Here is a 21436-nt window from a genome sequence, read left to right as displayed (position 1 = left end):
TGTAGGTATGCGGGAGAGATTACATGTAAGCATGCAGGAGTGATTTCATGTAGGTGTGCAGGAGTGATTTCATGTAGGTGTGCAGGGATGATTTCATTTAGGCATGTAGGAGTGATTTCATGTAGGTATGCAGGAGAGATTTCATGTAGGCATGTAGGAGTGATTTCATGTAGGTATGCAGGAGAGGTTTCATGTAGGCATGTAGGAGGGATTTCATCTTCATGTAGGAGTGACTTCATGTAGGTATGCAGGGGTGATTTCATGTAGGTATGCAGGGGTGATTTCATGTAGGTATGCAGGGGTAATTTCATGTAGGTATGCAGGGGTGATTTCATGTAGGTATGCAGGAGTGATTTCATGTAGGTATGCAGGAGTGATTTCATGTAGGTATGCAGAGGTGATTTCATGTAGGTATGCAGGGGTCTTTGCATGCAGGAGTGATTTCATGTAGGTATGCAGGAGTGATTTCATGTAGGTATGCAGGTGTAATTTCATGTAGGTATGCAGGGGTGATTTCATGTAGGTATGCAGGAGTGATTTCATGTAGGTATGCAGGAGAGGTTTCATGTAGGCATGTAGGAGGGATTTCATGTAGGAGTGATTTCATGTAGGTATGCAGGGGTGATTTCATGTAGGTATGCAGGGGTGATTTCATGTAGGTATGCAGGAGTGATTTCATGTAGGTATGCAGGGGTGATTTCATGTAGGTATGCAGGGGTGATTTTGTGTAGGTATGCGGGAGAGATTACATGTAGGTGTGCAGGAGTGATTTCATGTAGGTATGCAGGGGTGATTTCATGTAGGTATGCATGGGTGATTTCATGTAGGTATGCAGGGGTGATTTCATGTAGGTATGCAGGGGTGATTTCATGTAGGTATGCAGGGATCTTTGCATGTAGGAGTGATTTCATGTAGGTATGCAGGAGTGATTTCATGTAGGTATGCAGGGGTGATTTCATGTAGGTATGCAGGACAGGTTTCATGTAGGCATGTAGGAGGGATTTCATGTAGGAGTGATTTCATGTAGGTATGCAGGGATGATTTCATGTAGGTATGCAGGGGTGATTTCATGTAGGTATGCAGGGGTGATTTCATGTAGGTATGCAGGAGTGATTTCATGTAGGTATGCAGGAGTGATTTCATGTAGGTATGCAAGAGGGGTTTCATGTAGGTATACAAGAGGGGTTTCATGTAGGTGTGCAGGAGTGATTTCATGTAGGTATGCAGGAGGGGTTTCATGTAGGAGGGATTTCATGTAGGAGGGATTTCATGTAGGTGTGCAGAGGTGATTTCATGTAGGTATGCAGGAGGGGTTTCATGTAGGTATGCAGGAGGGGTTTCATGTAGGTATGCAGGAGTGATTTCATGTAGGTGTGCAGAGGTGATTTCATGTAGGCATGCAGGAGGGGTTTCATGTAGGAGGGATTTCATGTAGGAGGGATTTCATGTAGGTATGCAGAGGTGATTTCATGTAGGTATGCAGGGGTGATTTCATGTAGGTATGCAGAAGTGATTTCATGTAGGTATGCAGGGGAGATTTCATGTAGGTATGCAGGGGTGATTTCATGTAGGTATGCAGGAGTGATTTCATGCAGGTATGCAGGGGTGATTTCATGTAGGTATGCAGGGGTGATTTTGTGTAGGTATGCGGGAGAGATTACATGTAAGCATGCAGGAGTGATTTCATGTAGGTGTGCAGGAGTGATTTCATGTAGGTGTGCAGGGATGATTTCATGTAGGGATGTAGGAGTGATTTCATGTAGGTATGCAGGAGAGATTTTATGTAGGCATGTAGGAGTGATTTCATGTAGGTATGCAGGAGAGGTTTCATGTAGGCATGTAGGAGGGATTTCATCTTCATGTAGGAGTGATTTCATGTAGGTATGCAAGGGTGATTTCATGTAGGTATGCAGGGGTGATTTCATGTAGGTATGCAGGGGTAATTTCATGTAGGTATGCAGGGGTGATTTCATGTAGGTATGCAGGAGTGATTTCATGTAGGTATGCAGGAGTGATTTCATGTAGGTATGCAGAGGTGATTTCATGTAGGTATGCAGGGGTCTTTGCATGCAGGAGTGATTTCATGTAGGTATGCAGGAGTGATTTCATGTAGGTATGCAGGGGTGATTTCATGTAGGTATGCAGGAGAGGTTTCATGTAGGCATTTAGGAGGGATTTCATGTAGGAGTGATTTCATGTAGGTATGCAGGGGTGATTTCATGTAGGTATGCAGGGGTGATTTCATGTAGGTATGCAGGAGTGATTTCATGTAGGTATGCAGGGGTGATTTCATGTAGGTATGCAGGGGTGATTTTGTGTAGGTATGCGGGAGAGATTACATGTAGGTGTGCAGGAGTGATTTCATGTAGGTATGCAGGGGTGATTTCATGTAGGTATGCAGGGGTGATTTCATGTAGGTATGCAGGGGTGATTTCATGTAGGTATGCAGGGGTGATTTCATGTAGGTATGCAGGGGTGATTTCATGTAGGTATGCAGAAGTGATTTCATGTAGGTATGCAGGGGTGATTTCATGTAGGTATGCAGGGGTGATTTCATGTAGGTATGCAGGAGTGATTTCATGCAGGTATGCAGGGGTGATTTCATGTAGGTATGCAGGGGTGATTTTGTGTAGGTATGCGGGAGAGATTACATGTAAGCATGCAGGAGTGATTTCATGTAGGTGTGCAGGAGTGATTTCATGTAGGTGTGCAGGGATGATTTCATGTAGGGATGTAGGAGTGATTTCATGTAGGTATGCAGGAGAGATTTCATGTAGGCATGTAGGAGTGATTTCATGTAGGTATGCAGGAGAGGTTTCATGTAGGCATGTAGGAGGGATTTCATCTTCATGTAGAAGTGATTTCATGTAGGTATGCAAGGGTGATTTCATGTAGGTATGCAGGGGTGATTTCATGTAGGTATGCAGGGGTAATTTCATGTAGGTATGCAGGGGTGATTTCATGTAGGTATGCAGGAGTGATTTCATGTAGGTATGCAGGAGTGATTTCATGTAGGTATGCAGAGGTGATTTCATGTAGGTATGCAGGGGTCTTTGCATGCAGGAGTGATTTCATGTAGGTATGCAGGAGTGATTTCATGTAGGTATGCAGGGGTGATTTCATGTAGGTATGCAGGAGAGGTTTCATGTAGGCATGTAGGAGGGATTTCATGTAGGAGTGATTTCATGTAGGTATGCAGGGGTGATTTCATGTAGGTATGCAGGGGTGATTTCATGTAGGTATGCAGGAGTGATTTCATGTAGGTATGCAGGGGTGATTTCATGTAGGTATGCAGGGGTGATTTTGTGTAGGTATGTGGGAGAGATTACATGTAGGTGTGCAGGAGTGATTTCATGTAGGTATGCAGGGGTGATTTCATGTAGGTATGCAGGGGTGATTTCATGTAGGTATGCAGGGGTGATTTCATGTAGGTATGCAGGGGTGATTTCATGTAGGTATGCAGGGATCTTTGCATGTAGGAGTGATTTCATGTAGGTATGCAGGAGTGATTTCATGTAGGTATGCAGGGGTGATTTCATGTAGGTATGCAGGAGAGGTTTCATGTAGGCATGTAGCAGGGATTTCATGTAGGAGGGATTTCATGTAGGTGTGCAGAGGTGATTTCATGTAGGTATGCAGGAGGGGTTTCATGTAGGTATGCAGGAGGGGTTTCATGTAGGTATGCAGGAGTGATTTCATGTAGGTGTGCAGGAGGGGTTTCATGTAGGAGGGATTTCATGTAGGAGGGATTTCATGTAGGTATGCAGGGGTGATTTCACGTAGGTATGCAGGAGTTATTTCATGTAGGTATGCAGGGGTGATTTCATGTAGGTATGCAGGGGTGATTTCATGTAGGTATGCAGAAGTGATTTCATGTAGGTATGCAGTAAGGGTTTCATGTAGGAGGGATTTCATGTTGGAGGGATTTGATGTAGGTATGCAGGGGTGATTTGATGTAGTTATGCAGGAGTGATTTGATGTAGGTATGCAGGAGGGGTTTCATGTAGGAGGGATTTCATGTAGGAGTGATTTCATGTAGGTATTCAGGAGTGATTTCATGTAGGTATGCAGGAGTGATTTCATGTAGGTATGCAGGAGGGGTTTCATGTAGGAGGGATTTCATGTAGGAGGGATTTCATGTAGGTATGCAGGAGTGATTTCATATAGGTATGCAGGAGGGGTTTCATGTAGGAGGGATTTCATGTAAGAGGGATTTCATGTAGGTATGCAGGGGTGATTTCATGTAGGTATGCAGAAGTGATTTCATGTAGGTATGCAGGAGTGATTTCATGTAGGTATGCAGGAGGGGTTTCATGTAGGTATGCAGGAGGGGTTTCATGTAGGTATGCAGGAGTGATTTCATGTAGGCATGTAGGAGTGATTTCATGTAGGTATGCAGGAGAGATTTCATGTAGGTATGCAGGAGAGGTTTCATGTAGGCATGTAGGAGGGATTTCATGTAGGAGTGATTCCATGTAGGTATGCAGGAGAGGTTTCATGTAGGCATGCAGGAGGGATTTCATCTTCATGTAGGAGTGATTTCATGTAGGTATGCAGGGGTGATTTCATGTAGGTATGCAGGAGTGATTTCATGTAGGTATGCAGGGGTGATTTCATGTAGGTATGCAGGGATCTTTGCATGTAGGAGTGATTTCATGTAGGTATGCAGGAGTGATTTCATGTAGGTATGCAGGGGTGATTTCATGTAGGTATGCAGGAGAGGTTTCATGTAGGCATGTAGGAGGGATTTCATGTAGGAGTGATTTCATGTAGGTATGCAGGGGTGATTTCATGTAGGTATGCAGGGGTGATTTCATGTAGGTATGCAGGAGTGATTTCATGCAGGTATGCAGGGGTGATTTCATGTAGGTATGCAGGGGTGATTTTGTGTAGGTATGCGGGAGAGATTACATGTAAGCATGCAGGAGTGATTTCATGTAGGTGTGCAGGAGTGATTTCATGTAGGTGTGCAGGGATGATTTCATGTAGGCATGTAGGAGTGATTTCATGTAGGTATGCAGGAGAGATTTCATGTAGGCATGTAGGAGTGATTTCATGTAGGTATGCAGGAGAGGTTTCATGTAGGCATGTAGGAGGGATTTCATCTTCATGTAGGAGTGATTTCATGTAGGTATGCAGGGGTGATTTCATGTAGGTATGCAGGGGTGATTTCATGTAGGTATGCAGGGGTAATTTCATGTAGGTATGCAGGGGTGATTTCATGTAGGTATGCAGGAGTGATTTCATGTAGGTATGCAGGAGTGATTTCATGTAGGTATGCAGAGGTGATTTCATGTAGGTATGCAGGGGTCTTTGCATGCAGGAGTGATTTCATGTAGGTATGCAGGAGTGATTTCATGTAGGTATGCAGGGGTGATTTCATGTAGGTATGCAGGAGAGGTTTCATGTAGGCATGTAGGAGGGATTTCATGTAGGAGTGATTTCATGTAGGTATGCAGGGGTGATTTCATGTAGGTATGCAGGGGTGATTTCATGTAGGTATGCAGGAGTGATTTCATGTAGGTATGCAGGGGTGATTTCATGTAGGTATGCAGGGGTGATTTTGTGTAGGTATGCGGGAGAGATTACATGTAGGTGTGCAGGAGTGATTTCATGTAGGTATGCAGAGGTGATTTCATGTAGGTATGCAGGGGTGATTTCATGTAGGTATGCAGGGGTGATTTCATGTAGGTATGCAGGGGTGATTTCATGTAGGTATGCAGGGGTGATTTCATGTAGGTATGCAGGGATCTTTGCATGTAGGAGTGATTTCATGTAGGTATGCAGGAGTGATTTCATGTAGGTATGCAGGGGTGATTTCATGTAGGTATGCAGGAGAGGTTTCATGTAGGCATGTAGGAGGGATTTCATGTAGGAGTGATTTCATGTAGGTATGCAGGGATGATTTCATGTAGGTATGCAGGGGTGATTTCATGTAGGTATGCAGGGGTGATTTCATGTAGGTATGCAGGAGTGATTTCATGTAGGTATGCAGGAGTGATTTCATGTAGGTATGCAAGAGGGGTTTCATGTAGGTATACAAGAGGGGTTTCATGTAGGTGTGCAGGAGTGATTTCATGTAGGTATGCAGGAGGGGTTTCATGTAGGAGGGATTTCATGTAGGTGTGCAGAGGTGATTTCATGTAGGTATGCAGGAGGGGTTTCATGTAGGTATGCAGGAGGGGTTTCATGTAGGTATGCAGGAGTGATTTCATGTAGGTGTGCAGAGGTGATTTCATGTAGGCATGCAGGAGGGGTTTCATGTAGGAGGGATTTCATGTAGGAGGGATTTCATGTAGGTATGCAGGGGTGATTTCATGTAGGTATGCAGGGGTGATTTCATGTAGGTATGCAGAAGTGATTTCATGTAGGTATGCAGTAAGGGTTTCATGTAGGAGGGATTTCATGTAGGAGGGATTTGATGTAGGTATGCAGGGGTGATTTCATGTAGGTATGCAGGAGTGATTTGATGTAGGTATGCAGGAGGGCTTTCATGTAGGAGGGATTTCATGTAGGAGTGATTTCATGTAGGTATTCAGGAGTGATGTCATGTAGGTATGCAGGAGTGATTTCATGTAGGTATGCAGGAGGGGTTTTATGTAGGAGGAATTTCATGTAGGAGGGATTTCAAGTAGGTATGCAGAGGTGATTTCATGTAGGTATGCAGGAGTGATTTCATATAGGTATGCAGGAGGGGTTTCATGTAGGAGGGATTTCATGTAGGAGGGATTTCATGTAGGTATGCAGGGGTGATTTCATGTAGGTATGCAGAAGTGATTTCATGTAGGTATGCAGGAGTGATTTCATGTAGGTATGCAGTAGGGGTTTCATGTAGGTATGCAGGAGGGGTTTCATGTAGGTATGCAGGAGTGATTTCATGTAGGTATGCAGGAGGGGTTTCATGTAGGAGGGATTTCATGTAGGAGTGATTTCATGTAGGTGTGCAGAGGTGATTTCATGTAGGTATGCAGGAGGGGTTTCATGTAGGTGTGCAGATGTGATTTTATGTAGGCATGCAGAAGTGATTTCATGTAGGTATGCAGGAGGGATTTCATGTAGGAGGGATTTCATGTAGGTATGCAGAGGTGATTTCATGTAGGTATGCAGGGGTGATTTCATGTAGGTATGCAGAAGTGATTTCATGTAGGTATGCAGGAGGGGTTTCATGTAGGAGGGATTTCATGTAGGAGTGATTTCATGTAGGTATGCAGGGGTGATTTAATGTAGGTATGCAGGAGTGATTTCATGTAGGAGGGATTTCATGTAGGTATGCAGGAGTGATTTCATGTAGGTATGCAGGAGTGATTTCATGTAGGTATGCAGGAGGGGTTTCATGTAGGAGGGATTTCATGTAGGAGGGATTTCATGTAGGTATGCAGAGGTGATTTCATGTAGGTATGCAGGAGTGATTTCATGTAGGTATGCAGGAGGGGTTTCATGTAGGAGGGATTTCATGTAGGAGGGATTTCATCTAGGTATGCAGGGGTGATTTCATGTAGGTATGCAGAAGTGATTTCATGTAGGCATGCAGGAGGGGTTTCATGTAGGTATGCAGGAGGGGTTTCATGTAGGTATGCAGGAGTGATTTCATGTAGGTATGCACGAGGGGTTTCATGTAGGAGGGATTTCATGTAGGAGTGATTTCATGTAGGTGTGCAGAGGTGATTTCATGTAGGTATGCAGGAGTGATTTCATGTAGGTATGCAGGAGGGGTTTCATGTAGGTATGCAGGAGTGATTTCATGTAGGTATGCAGGAGGGGTTTCATGTAGGAGGGATTTCATGTAGGAGGGATTTCATGTAGGTATGCAGGGGTGATTTCATGTAGGTATGCAGGAGTGATTTCATGTAGGTATGCAGGGTTGATTTCATGTAGGTATGCAGGGGTGATTTCATGTAGGTATGCAGAAGTGATTTCATGTAGGTATGCAGGTGTGATTTCATGTAGGTATGCACGAGGGGTTTCATGTAGGAGGGATTTCATGTAGGAGTGATTTCATGTAGGTGTGCAGAGGTGATTTCATGTAGGTATGCAGGAGTGATTTCATGTAGGTATGCAGGAGGGGTTTCATGTAGGTATGCAGGAGTGATTTCATGTAGGTATGCAGGAGGGGTTTCATGTAGGAGGGATTTCATGTAGGAGGGATTTCATGTAGGTATGCAGGGGTGATTTCATGTAGGTATGCAGGAGTGATTTCATGTAGGTATGCAGGGGTGATTTCATGTAGGTATGCAGGGGTGATTTCATGTAGGTATGCAGAAGTGATTTCATGTAGGTATGCAGGGGTGATTTCATGTAGGTATGTAGAGAGCAGTGAAATTGCCACAGCTTGATGCAGTAGATAATTTTGGGCCTTTGCGTCTAGGAGAAAAAAAAATTAAGATAAACTTATTCTTCAATCAATTAATTTATTTCAACCACTTTCTTGGCATGGTCGCATTTTTACGACCGCACCAGTCTGCTTTAACTGATCTGATTGCAATATTGCGACCAGTCAGATAAAGAGTGTGGGCGGCTGCGGGAAGAGAATCTTTCCGCAGCTGCTGCTGTCAGTGGGACTTTCTTGTCTCTCTGTTTGCTTGCACCCTCCCCCAGTTTCTGCCGATCACTGCAGATCAGTCAGCACAGCAGGACCCCCCACCCAGCGGCTGCAGAGATTAGCAGCCGCTGGGAAAAGGTAAATTAATCCCCTCTCACCCCCTGGTGCCTGGAGCCCCTGTGAAATGGAAATTTGCAATGTTTCCGATGTTCCTTATCCGATGTTCTGTTGTGTAGCAGGGATGGAGATATGTTGTTGGACACAGTAATGATGAGGACCTTGCTTTTAACACTGACCAGAGTTTGTACAAGATGAGGCAGGATTTGGTGGGCTATCTCATGGAGACTCTTGCCTACCATGGTCACCATTTTCCAGGATAAAGAAGCTATACCATGGAGGATGCAACATCTACACAATCGCTGCTTCTTGAATCTATTTGAAAGATAAATAAGATGTTGAAGGCTAAAGTGGAGAACATCCTCAGGATAATGGGTCTCCTTGAGATAGTTATTAATGAGGCGCTAATGGATATTGCTTTGACTCAACTTTTTAGTATACTGGGATCCTCACATAGGGATGCATTCATAATGTCAATACTTACAATGTCGACATCCATAATAACCTATGATTTCAACATTGTTGAAATGTCGACATGTCACAGGCTATGGGAGAGGAGGATTAGACACTAGAGGGAGGGTTAGACATTAGAGTCGGGATGGGCAATAAGCGGCCCCCCAGCTGTTGAAGAACTACACATCCCAGCATGCCTTGCCACAGTTTTGCTATTTGGCCATACTAAAACTGTTGCAGGGCATGCTGGGAATTGTAGTACAGCAACAGCTGGAGGACCACTATTGCCCACCCCTGCATTAGAGGGAGGGTTAGACATTAGAGGGAGGGTTAGGGTTAGGCACTAGAGGGAGGGTTAGACATTAGAGGGAGGGTTAGGCACTAGAGGGAGGGTTAGAGGGAGGGTTAGGCACTAGAGGAAGGGTTAGGCACTAGAGAGAGGGTTAGGGTTAAACACTAGAGGGAGGGTTAGGCACTAGAGGGAGGGTTAGGCACTAGACGAAGGGTTAGGGTTAGGCACTAGAGGACGAGTTAGGGTTAGGCACTAGACAAGGGTTATTTTTAGACACTAGAGTGAGGGTTAGGGTACAGGAGGAGAGGTTAGGTTTAGGCACTAGAGGAAGGGTTAGGTTTAAGCACTAGAGGAAGCGTTAGGTTTAGACACTAGAGGGAGGGTTAGGGTACAGGAGGAGAGGTTAGGATTAGGCACTTGAGGAAGGGTTAGGGTTAGGCACTAGGGGGAGGGTTAGGTTTAGACTCTAAAGGGTTAGGCTACAGGAGGAGAGGTTAGGGTTAGACATTAGAGGGAGTGTTAGGCTACAGGAGGAGAAGTTAGGGTTAGACACTAAAGGAAGGGTTAGGGGTAGGTTACTGGAGGAGAGGTTAGGGTTAGGCACTAGAGGAAGGGTTAGACACTAGAGGAAGGGTTAGGCACTAGAGGAAGGGTTAAGCACTAAAGGAAGGGTTAGGCACTAGAGGAAGGGTTAGGCACTAGAGGAAGGGTTAGGCACTAAAGGAAGGGTTAGGCACTAGAGGGAGGGTTAGGCACTAGAGAGAGGGTTAGGGTTAAACACTAGAGGGAGGGTTAGGCACTAGAGGGAGGGTTAGGGTTAGGCACTAGACGAAGGGTTAGGGTTAGGCACTAGAGGACGAGTTAGGGTTAGGCATTAGACAAGGGTTAGGTTACAGGAGGAGAAGTTAGGGTTAGACACTAAAGGAAGGGTTAGGGGTAGGCTACTGGAGGAGAGGTTAGGGTTAGGCACTAGAGGAAGGGTTAGGTTTAGACACTAAAGGGTTAGGCTACCGGAGGAGAGGTTAGGGTTAGGCACTAGGGGCAGGGTTAGGCTACTGGAGGAGAAGTTAGGGTTAGACACTAAAGGAAGGGTTAGGGGTAGGCTACTGGATGAGAGGTTAGGGTTAGGCACTAGAGGAAGGGTTAGGCACTAGAGGGAGGGTTAGGCACTAGAGAGAGGGTTAGGGTTAAACACTAGAGGGAGGGTTAGGCACTAGAGGGAGGGTTAGGCACTAGACGAAGGGTTAGGGTTAGGCACTAGAGGACGAGTTAGGGTTAGGCACTAGACAAGGGTTAGGTTTAGACACTAGAGTGAGGGTTAGGGTACAGGAGGAGAGGTTAGATTTAGGCACTAGAGGAAGGGTTAGGTTTAAGCACTAGAGGAAGGGTTAGGTTTAGACACTAGAGGGAGGGTTAGGGTACAGGAGGAGAGGTTAGGATTAGGCACTTGAGGAAGGGTTAGGGTTAGGCACTAGGGGGAGGGCTAGGTTTAGACTCTAAAGGGTTAGGCTACAGGAGGAGAGGTTACGGTTAGACACTAGAGGGAGTGTTAGGCTACAGGAGGAGAAGTTAGGGTTAGACACTAAAGGAAGGGTTAGGGGTAGGTTACTGGAGGAGAGGTTAGGGTTAGGCACTAGAGGAAGGGTTAGACACTAGAGGAAGGGTTAGGCACTAGAGGAAGGGTTAGGCACTAAAGGAAGGGTTAGGCACTAGAGGGAGGGTTAGGGTTAAACACTAGAGGGAGGGTTAGGCACTAGAGGGAGGGTTAGGTAAGGCACTAGACGAAGGGTTAGGCACTAGAGGACGAGTTAGGGTTAGGCACTAGACAAGGGTTAGGTTACAGGAGGAGAAGTTAGGGTTAGACACTAAAGGAAGGGTTAGGGGTTGGCTACTGGAGGAGAGGTTAGGGTTAGGCACTAGAGGAAGGGTTAGGTTTAGACACTAAAGGGTCAGGCTACCGGAGGAGAGGTTAGGGTTAGGCACTAGAGGGAGGGTTAGGCTACTGGAGGAGAAGTTAGGGTTAGACACTAAAGGAAGGGTTAGGGGTAGGCTACTGGATGAGAGGTTAGGGTTAGGCACTAGAGGAAGGGTTAGACACTAGAGGAAGGGTTAGGCACTAAAGGAAGGGTTAGGCACTAGAGGGAGGGTTAGGCACTAGAGAGAGGGTTAGGGTTAAACACTAGAGGGAGGGTTAGGCACTAGAGGGAGGGATAGGCACTAGACGACGGGTTAGGCACTAGAGGACGAGTTAGGGTTAGGCACTAGACAAGGGTTAGGTTACAGGAGGAGAAGTTAGGGTTAGACACTAAAGGAAGGGTTAGGGGTACGCTACTGGAGGAGAGGTTAGGGTTAGGCACTAGAGGAAGGGTTAGGTTTAGACACTAAAGGGTTAGGCTACAGGAGGAGAGGTTAGGGTTAGGCACTAGAGGGAGGGTTAGGCTACAGGAGGAGAAGTTACGGTTGGACACTAAAGGAAGGGTTAGGGGTAGGCTACTGGAGGAGAGGTTAGGGTTAGGCACTAGAGGAAGGGTTAGGTTTAGACACTAAAGGGTTAGGCTACAGGAGGAGAGGTTAGGGTTAGGCACTAGAGGGAGGGTTAGGCTACAGTAGGAGAGGTTAGGGTTAGACACTTAAGGAAGGGTTAGGCTACTGGATGAGAGGAAGGGTTAGGGTTAGGCACTAGAGGAAGGGTTAGGTTTAGACACTAGAGGGAGGGTTAGGTTTAGACACTTTTAGGCTACAGGAGAAGAGGTTAGGGTTAGGAACTAGAGGGAAGGTTAGGCTACAGTAGGAGATGTTAGGGTTAGGCACTAGAGGAAGGGTTAGGTTTAGACACTAAAGGGTTAGGCTACAGGAGGAGAGGTTAGGGTTAGGCACTAAAAGGAGGGTTGGAATCTAGAGGGAGGGTTAGGCGTAGTCTACGGGAGGGAAGAGTTAGGGTTAGTTACTAGAGGGAGGGTTAGGCGTAGGCTACGGGAGGGAAGAGTTAGGGTTAGGCACTAGAGGGAGGGTTAGGGTTACACTACGGGAGGGAAGGTTAGGGTTAGACACTAGAGGGAGGGTTAAGGTTAGGCTGTGGGAGGGGAGGTTAGGGATAAACTCTATCAGGAAGGTTAGGTTTAGCGATACCGCTTGAAGTGCCACACAATGAGCTGGAAGTCAACAGGACATTATCGTCAGACCCGGAAGACACCCCTGGAGCTGCTGCACCCGCCGAGCCAGGTAAATTGCCACTAGATCACCAGGAACGTTTTGTCAGCATTATAATCTTCCTGACATTTTATCAGTGTTGTCATTATGAATATCAATATGCTGCACTTCGACATTGCGACCATGTCGACAAAATATACCTCACCTCGCTCACACACAACCAATCAATGAGTTATATAAAATCCTTATAACACCTATACTTTACTCTCTTTGGTACATGAGCTTGAGCAAGATGATGATCTATGCAGTGTGATGAGGTGACTATTTAACTTATTCTGAGATCAAGGAGCGGCCTGTTCTGCTGGCAACTCACACACTGTATAGTTTTTGCAAATCATTTTCTCAGCAAGCGAGTACCCACTCACTTTTACAATACACTGTGGTACTTGGACCACGCGACAGAGACACCAGCGTCTCACTGCAGAATGTACGTGGTGGGATACATGTGGGCCATAGGCTTTCACTATGCATAAGACTGCTATTGACTCATGGATTTTATATCATATTCAGCTGATCTCCTTTTTTAATGCACAAACCAGACCTCTAATTGGAGCATTTCCAATGTTATATGGTGAGGTGTAAAGGCTGGAGTTTCATGCAAAACAGGCCCTTATGTAATAGCTGGTAAGTTGCAGGAACTCGTGCGTTACCGGCAATTTAGCCCGCAGATTTAAAGCTGCAGTGATTTAATAGGCAAAACCAATATGGGCCACAGTTTCTGCCTCCTTCTTAGGGGTATATTTACTAAAGTGCTGGTTTTTAGAAGTGGAGATGTTGCCCATAAGGCCCATACGGCCCGGAAAAATACCCTGCTTATGTCTGAATGGTGCCACCCTGAATTTACTACTCCCGGGCTGCACCAAGCAGCTTTTACATTGAGTTGGCAGCGCAGAGCGTCCAATAGGACACTCAGCACTGCCGCTCACCACCCCCCGAGCCGGTGGCTGTGCCGCTGTAGATCGAGTCAGCGACACAGGACCCCAGCCGGATGCCGGGGACACCTGCCTGCGCTGGAGACCGCCGACTGGTCTCAGCCATAGCGGAGCACCCGCACTCCCGCTGGACCACCAGGGCAATAAGACAAATAATGTAATAATAAAAAAATTGCTGCATTTTGATTGGGCTCCTGCACTTTGATGACATCATCAGCGGCAGCCGGAGAGGGGATAGGCTAGGAGGGGCAGACGGCAGAGGAGAGGCAGGTAATATCCCGGCTTATGTCTGAAAGGGGTCTACCTGGGAATTTCCCGAGTAGACGCTGTAGTGTGAAAGGGGGGTCTAGAGCAAATACCCAGGATTTTGCACAGGAGAAATTCCCGGGTCTGAGCAGGAAATTTCCCGGGTCATATGTCTGAAAGGGGTATAATTAGGATACCCTGGTCAATGGGAGGGGTGGGGGAGGGGAGGGCGAGGATTTTTTGGAAGGTTTACAAATGGCTTAAAACAAATGCAAAGACCTCTCGCTGATTATTTAGAGAAGACAATAGACCTGTAGGCCTGATTCAGAGATGGACGCAGTTAGCACCGCTGATGCCTCCTTGTACGCAGCGTCTGTGCTACAATATGCAAAAGCCGCAGGAGGCGTATTGAGTTAAAAGACACTCGCTGCCGGCTTCTGTGATCCGCTGCTGTGTCAGTGACCCTCAGGTTACTCAGAATGCCCGCTTAAATCACGCAGCCAGTAAAGCTGCGTCCAAGGATGCAGCCACTGGTTTTCGGCACAACCAGAAAACGGTACCGGCACGCCGCCGTTTTCTGCAACACTTCCTGTCGCCACCCCGTAACTGCCCCCAAACGCCAGCATTTTAATCATGCTGTGGCATTTGGGGCACTGCGAGCGACATTAAGGCTCCAGATCTGCGCATGCGCAATGCGCCTTCTGCGCAGCTCCAAAAACATCGGAGATGTGCATAAACTTCAGGTTTAGGCCTGGTGTTCACTGCTGAGTGTTCACCCCCAAGTTTTGTTGCACCCTAAGCAATTGCCTCCTCTGTCTATTCCTGTCCTGACCCTACAGTCACCATTCTTGTCCTTTACTCTAGTGGACAAAGGGCCTTATTCAGAGCTGTACGCTAATGCCGCCATTTGTACGCAGAGGATATGCAAAAATATATTAATGTGGTAGACGTCTGGATTTGTATTGAGACACCCACAGGCGCCATCACTCCGAATTAATAAGCAGCTGCATTCGCAGATCCTTCAATAATCAACCTTCTGAGCGATCCTCAGTCACGCAGAATGGCCGGGTGTACTGAGACACCAGAGCCATCTTTATTGCATATGGGATCGCAGATGCAGGATGTGACACGCCCCCAAAACTGGTCGCGTCACGCCTACGTTTTTAGCTGGCACTCCCTATTATCTCCCCCAAATGCTCCCTTACTGTCAAACGCACTGTGAGCAAAAAGTCACTGCGAGGCACTGCGGCAATGTACCTTGACACGTGCGCAATGCGACTCGGACGCATGCACAGATTACCAATAATCGACCTTCTGAGTGATCCTCAGTCGCGCAGAATGGCCGGGTGTACTGAGACACCTGAGCCATTTTTATTGCATAACGGATCGCAGATGCAGGATGTGACACGCCCCCATAACTGGTCGCGTCACGCCTACGTTTTTACCCGGTACTCCCTATTACCTCCCCCAAATGCTCCCTGACTGTCAAACACACTGTGAGCAAAAAGTCTCTGCGAGGCACTGCGGCAATGTAACTTGACACGTGCGCAATGCGACTCGGACGCATTTGTTTATCTGTGAATCAGGCCTTGCCTTACAAGTCATGTACCCATTTGGGACTGAACCTGGGTTTCCAGCTGAGAAAATTCATGCAGCAGCCGCCTGTTAAATATATGAACACATTAGCTCCTTCGGGAATAGGAATTGTTCAACCACTCTGCCTTGCTGGCATGTGAATGGAGAAAATCCACCCAACTGCAGTAAGCTTTTATTGTGTCATATGGGGAATGTTCCCCACTGTGCAAAAAAACTTTAAATAACCCAAGAATAACAAGTGCTTGTGTATGAGTGATCAGGTTACACCTCCGTCCTGTCTGGGCAGCTTCTCTGTATCAATGTGGCTTCATTTTACAAGCCATGCGATAAAAACGTCTTTCCATGGGACCAAGTACTGGTTGCGGCGGATGGCTCGAGGAGCCACAATGAACTCACAGAAGAATTTGGTTGGCGTTTTCCTCTGTCTCGTCTGTGGTTTGTCTTGTGGGGGCAGTGGGTGGCCAATGCCCAATAAGGACTTCTCAGAGGAGGACATCAGAAAACAAGTAGACCAGGCCCTCCAGCTGGTGGAGCAACCCACCTTCCAAGGCTGGAAGTCAGAAGATATAAAACAGGTGAGACCCAACATGTTATTTTCAGGTTTATGAGAATTGGGGCCTGATACAGAGCTGCACGCATTGCCGGTATCCACAGAGATGACCGATGTTTCGTTACAGCTCGTGCGTGGAAATACATAAAAACTCCTACAGCACATTCATTGCACAGAGTGTACGCACAACGGCGCTGCCGTGATCCAGACCCACGGCATCAGAGATGGCTAAACAGACGCACAGAGATGGTCGGTCTTCTGGGCGTGTGTCGCGGGCAAGTCGCTGAAGTGTTTGCATACACAGATGCTGAATCCTTCACACAGGAAGCCATGTTCAGACAGAAAATCTGCACCTGCCATAGGACTGGTCCAAGCTTCGATGATGCGACCGATGGTGGCGGCTGAAGACGTAACAGGTGGTATTACAGCGTCTACGGACACTGAAAGTGGGCGTCTCAGAACCTGCGCATTCATACTCATGGGTGTACACAAGGGAAGGACTTTGTAGTGGCATTTGCATGGTGTCACAAACGGGTGACCGACAAGACTCAGTTTTGTTTGCATTTGTGTCAATCTCTCAATCAGGCCCTTAGGGGTATATTTACTAAAGTGCGGTTTTATAGAAGTGGAGATGTTGCCCATAGCAACCAATCAGATTCTACTTATCATTTATCTAGCACTGTCTAGAAGATAATAGCTAGAATAGAATTAGTTGCTATGGGCAACAACTCCACTTATAAAACCTGTACTTTAGCAAATACTGTATACTCCTTAATGCAGAGGTTCCCAAACGCGGTCCTCAAGGCTCCCCAACAGTTCAGGTTTAAAGGCCCCCATACATCAGAGATTGATTGCATCAATCGTGCAATTTGCAATCGATTGTGTATAAAAATCTTTCCTTTTTTCAATCGATTGCAGATTGCAGAATTGCCACAATCGATTGAAAAGGGGAAAGATTTTTATACACAATCGATTGCAAATTGCACGATTGCTGCAATCAATCTCTGATGTATGGGGGCCTTTACATGTATCCATGGTTGAGCACAGGTGGTTAAATCAAATCGACTGAGGTACTAATTAAGTCATCTGTGCTCAACCATGGATATCACTAATACCTGAACTGTTGGGGAGCCTTGAGGACCGCGTTTGGGAACCTCTGCCTTAATGTCTATTTTAGTTTATGAATTGGCCACTTATAGCTGTGGTGCTCCCAGGTCTTAGATTCTGGATATATCATCCTAACACTTGCCTGGCCTTTGAGTTGATCAGTCAGTGTTATTGGTAGCATGTATTGATGACAGGCCTTTGCTGGGTGGTATTGATTAGTGTTGCTAGTAGCCAGGCCCTAATCGTCATGCAGTTGGTGGTACTCTATTGCAATTATATATGTATGTTTTCAAAGTCCTTCAAACTGTAATGTATTTTCAATAGAATATCAGTCATTTTTTGTGCAGCATTTATTCAGAACCACCTATTCTCTGATGGTTCAAGTGAGGAAATCCTACAGCACTTGTGCTACACAAATGTAATCAATCAAGGAAAGATGATAGGTCGTAGTACGTTATTTCTGACATTACAGTACATGTGCCATTGTAGCTTTGTGCGTGTGTGTGCTGGCCTGCGAAAGGGTTCGACCTCTCTGCTGCCTCAGATGGCTTCCAGATTTCTAACATCCAGTAATGCTGATTATTGCACGGTGTTCCGCTCTGTTGCAGGTGGTCCCCAAGATGCACATTGGGCTGGTTGAGTTATGGCTCCAGTTCAGGAGGTTCCAGAAAGAGCAAGATGAGATGTGGGGAAGATTGAGGATGCTGACAACACTGTCTACTGAGCCCTGCCAAGGTGTGATGTACATACCGTATGTTATGCTCCAGCTATCTTGTAAACCTGTGTACAGGTAACCCGGTCACATATTGTTAGCCACATCAGGTTCTGTATAATAATAAAAACTATTGCAGGTACTAGCCACAAACAGAAACCTAATACAAGTGGAGATCAGGTAAACGGGAACAGAGCACATTCAATTATTTAGTAAATTTGCTGTGTATCATGCTAATTGATGGAAAGCAGTTTCTGAGACTGTAAGGGAAATAAACACAGAATTAAAATAAATAAAATCAGACACAATCAAAATTAGTAACTGCTGAAAGCAGCCAACCAAAAAAATGTATTCTACTCTCCCTTTATAAACTAACGTAAGAAATGTGGGACAGTGCAGTGCTGACAGCCAAAATACAATAACGCTAATAATAAAAACCTTTTAACTAGTATAGTTATACAAAACCACTGTCAGAACATATATAAAACATATTTTATAAATAAATAATCCTATTACATAACTCCCAGTGCAAGAAATTTTAAATAAAACAAAGTTAAGCGTAAAACGATGGGAGTTTGTTAGAGCACATACAACATGCGTAAAGATAATCAGAAATGCATTTAAAATAATGGTCAGGCAATAAAGTCCCAAACAGTCAATGGTGACCCAGTAATATAAAAAAGCTGAGTCCAAGGTGGAAGTGTCTCATATAGGCCAGATGGCTGAAAGATGTTCCCACAATAATACTCAGAGTGAATGGACAAAGGAAGTATGTGAGCCAGAGTACCAAGATAACGGGTCCACACTACGACAATCCAGCTGTAAACTTGACGCGTTTCTCCGCCACCCAACTATTTCCTCAGAAAAAGCTTGAACATTCTATTAGGTGAAAAATTTAAATGTTCCAATTAATGTAGGTGGAAGTCCAAAAGTTATTGCAGACAGGAGGTGGAAATGACATTGTTGCTTTGTCTACCATGCGCGTTCCCACCTTGGCCTGCTATCCCGCAGATGCATACCTACTAACTCTGTGTGGTTTAGGCTGGACCGCTCTTATTTGTCTGGACTGTCCTGACATCCTGCGAGTTAGCGGAGACATATGTGTCTGGTGGGAATGGGTATGTAATGACAGCTGTCGGGATGCTTCCTGGCAGAATACCGACAGCAGGAACCCTCCCCCTTTTGTAGCCTAACCCTCCCTACCCCGCACCCTAACCCTCCCTATTAGTGCCTAAACTTAAGTCTCGTGCCTAAACCTAGTCCTCTTCCCTTAGTGCCTAACCCTAACCCCCCAGTGCTGACTAACCCTAACCCTCCCCCCTAGGGGTGCCTAACGTCCCCCCCCCAAAACCTACCCCTGCTACGCTCCCTAAACCTAACCCTTCCCCCCACGGCTAACACTAAGGTCGCCCCGGACTTACCTCATTTGGGCTGGCGTCCATCGGCGTTCCGGCATCGGGATTAAGATAGGCGTCGGTATTTCGAGTCCCTTGTTGGGATTCCGATGTCGGTATTGAGACCGGTGGCCTTGCGAGCGGGTCTGAATCAGGCCCAGTGTTTGCACTGAGAAATTTCCTTTACTAAGGCTGTGCTAGTGTTGTGCGCCAATACATATCACGAATAGTAAGTGAGCTTTCCTGCATCCTGATATACTAAGTATAGATACAGATGAATAAAACAAGACAACAGACTGCAGACATAACTTTCTTTGTCAAGAGTGTGGCCTGGGAAGATCGGAGATCTGGGCAATATTGTCCCAATGTTTTCAGGAATATTGGAAGGTGCAGTATGGTAATCTTAGAACAAAGCAATAACTTGTAATTTATTAACGGTTATTTATATAGCAAGCACAAATTACGCAGCACTGACAGAGAATATTTAAGTGGAGATGTATTAAGCCTTGGAGATAGATAAAGTACCAACCAATCAGCTCCTGACACTTTACAGGCTTTGTTTGATAAATGACAGGAGCTGATTGGCTGGTACTTTCTCTCCAGGGCTTAGTACATAGACCCTCCAGTCTTTAACACCAGTCCCTACCACATATATTCCCTATTAGATGGACACACACATACACACTGGGGTCATACTTACCGACTATTTGATTCTCCTCTCCAGGAGAAGCTGGAAGAGGAGATGAAGATCACCACCCTGGAGGTGGGCTGGGCTCTTTAGTCATTAGGCCCCGTTGCCACGAAATGCTGTGAACCGTGGGGAGAGGGCAGGGCCAAAATGACACGAATCCCATCATATTGGCCCCATCCCCTGCCTATGTACCTGCGATTTGGGTATTCTCTCCCCATCATGCCACCTCACTAGGAACTGGGCTGTATGCGGGTTTCTGGAGGACTACCCGGAAACGCACCTTCCGGGAGTAGGTAAGTATACTGGTGTTAGTATTTTGTCAGAATCCAGTTAACCTATCAGAATGATTTTGCAGTATGGGAGGAAACAGGAACATTCGGAGGAACCCTATGCAAACACCAGGAGAACATACAAACTCCACACATATAGGGCATTTGTGGGAATGGAACCCAAGAGCTCACTGATGTGAGACTGTAATGCTAACACTACACCAACTGTGCTGTAATACAATTTATAATGGATTGTGTGTTTCAGAACTGAAAGATAAAGTTGATGAACTTGGTAAGCACGTGCCTGAGAGAATGGACATGTTCGAGAAGCACATGAAAACGATAAACATGTCAATGAAGAGCATTGAGGATATGTACAAAGCAGAATCTGCAAGCAGAGCCCATTTACACACAACTGAGTCTGGGAGACAACAAGAAGAGAACCAGACCTGCTCCCAGCAGTCACCTCATGCAACATGTAAATTAATGTCTTGCACACGCAATTCGACGGGACGCAGAAAGGGCAAGGTCAGCACTACCCAACTCGCCCACAAGGTGGCAGATCTCACTGAGTTACTGAATGGTCACAATGAGCTACTGGTGGAGTTATACGAGAGGGTTACAGCATTGGAAGGGACTCAGATAAGAGGACACACTTCACTGAAGACACCGGAGGGGAGTGGAAGTATCCAGCATAATGTAAATGACTGAAATCATATGACTTCTGAACCAAAGTGATCTTGAATACAAGGGGCTATCTTGGTTCAGAAATCTAGACATTATACTGCACATATGTGATGTTCCACTTCTTATACACAATACAATATTATATTATACTGGTCTGGTTTTGTAGTCGTATGAGTCTTGTAAGACGTTTGTGAAAGTCATTGCTGGAAACGCACCAAAGCATTCTAGGCCACATTGGGTTAGTAGGGTCCAGCATTATATCCTGGTATGATCCCCTGTGTAACATAATATTTTCCACCATATGTATGTATATGTATATATATATATATATTATATATATATATATATATATATATATATATATATATATATATATATATACAAATACACAAGTACCCGTGCGCTGATCACTTATAAAGATGTCCATATATGTAGTCTCAATAGTCCAGCACAAAGATCCTCCACAACATCCGTGGGCATATAGCACTCAGGGCTTCATTCAGAGCTGCTCGTAAGCGGCCACTCGTTCGTTCCGAGCGATGTTCGCACATCTGCGCATGCATATGGGTTGTAATACGCATGCGCGAACCAGTCAGTGCGGCCGAAATTCGTGTGCTCGCAAAATAGCGAATGCCTGCTAA

At 45.8% G+C, this 21436-nt stretch overlaps 1 protein-coding gene across 2 annotated transcripts; it reads left to right on the top strand.

The window, feature by feature from the left end:
* The first annotated feature begins 13182 nt into the window (after positions 1 to 13182).
* Positions 13183 to 20853, top strand: LOC148505536 (uncharacterized). 2 transcript variants are annotated; one of them, XM_088448168.1, is made up of 3 exons: positions 13183 to 13235; positions 17651 to 17777; positions 20374 to 20853. In XM_088448168.1, the coding sequence occupies exons 2-3, from the start codon at positions 17663 to 17665 to the stop codon at positions 20817 to 20819; spliced, it is 561 nt and encodes a 186-aa protein (XP_088304294.1). In that variant the 5' UTR covers positions 13183 to 13235; positions 17651 to 17662; the 3' UTR covers positions 20820 to 20853. The 2 variants fall into 2 exon arrangements, with proteins under 2 accessions (XP_088304294.1, XP_088304293.1); XM_088448167.1 differs by lacking the exon at positions 13183 to 13235 and adding an exon at positions 15822 to 15960.
* The last annotated feature ends 583 nt before the right edge of the window (positions 20854 to 21436 follow it).

Source organism: Taudactylus pleione, unplaced genomic scaffold, assembly GCF_031769625.1.
Source record: "Taudactylus pleione unplaced genomic scaffold, aTauple2 ptg000451l, whole genome shotgun sequence".
Classification (NCBI taxonomy): Eukaryota; Metazoa; Chordata; class Amphibia; order Anura; family Myobatrachidae; genus Taudactylus; species Taudactylus pleione.
Note: the sequence above shows the minus strand (reverse complement) of the source record. Positions and strands in the feature narration are given on the sequence as shown.

Excerpts from the sequence above, each read along its gene's own strand:
- LOC148505536 (XM_088448167.1), top strand. The coding sequence starts at position 15,850 with ATGCCCAATAAGGACTTCTCAGAGGAGGACATCAGAAAACAAGTAGAC. Across the intron at positions 15,961-17,650 it reads AGTCAGAAGATATAAAACAG|GTGGTCCCCAAGATGCACAT; the intron begins GTGAGACCCAAC and ends GCTCTGTTGCAG. Across the intron at positions 17,778-20,373 it reads GTCTACTGAGCCCTGCCAAG|AACTGAAAGATAAAGTTGAT; the intron begins GTGTGATGTACA and ends TGTGTGTTTCAG.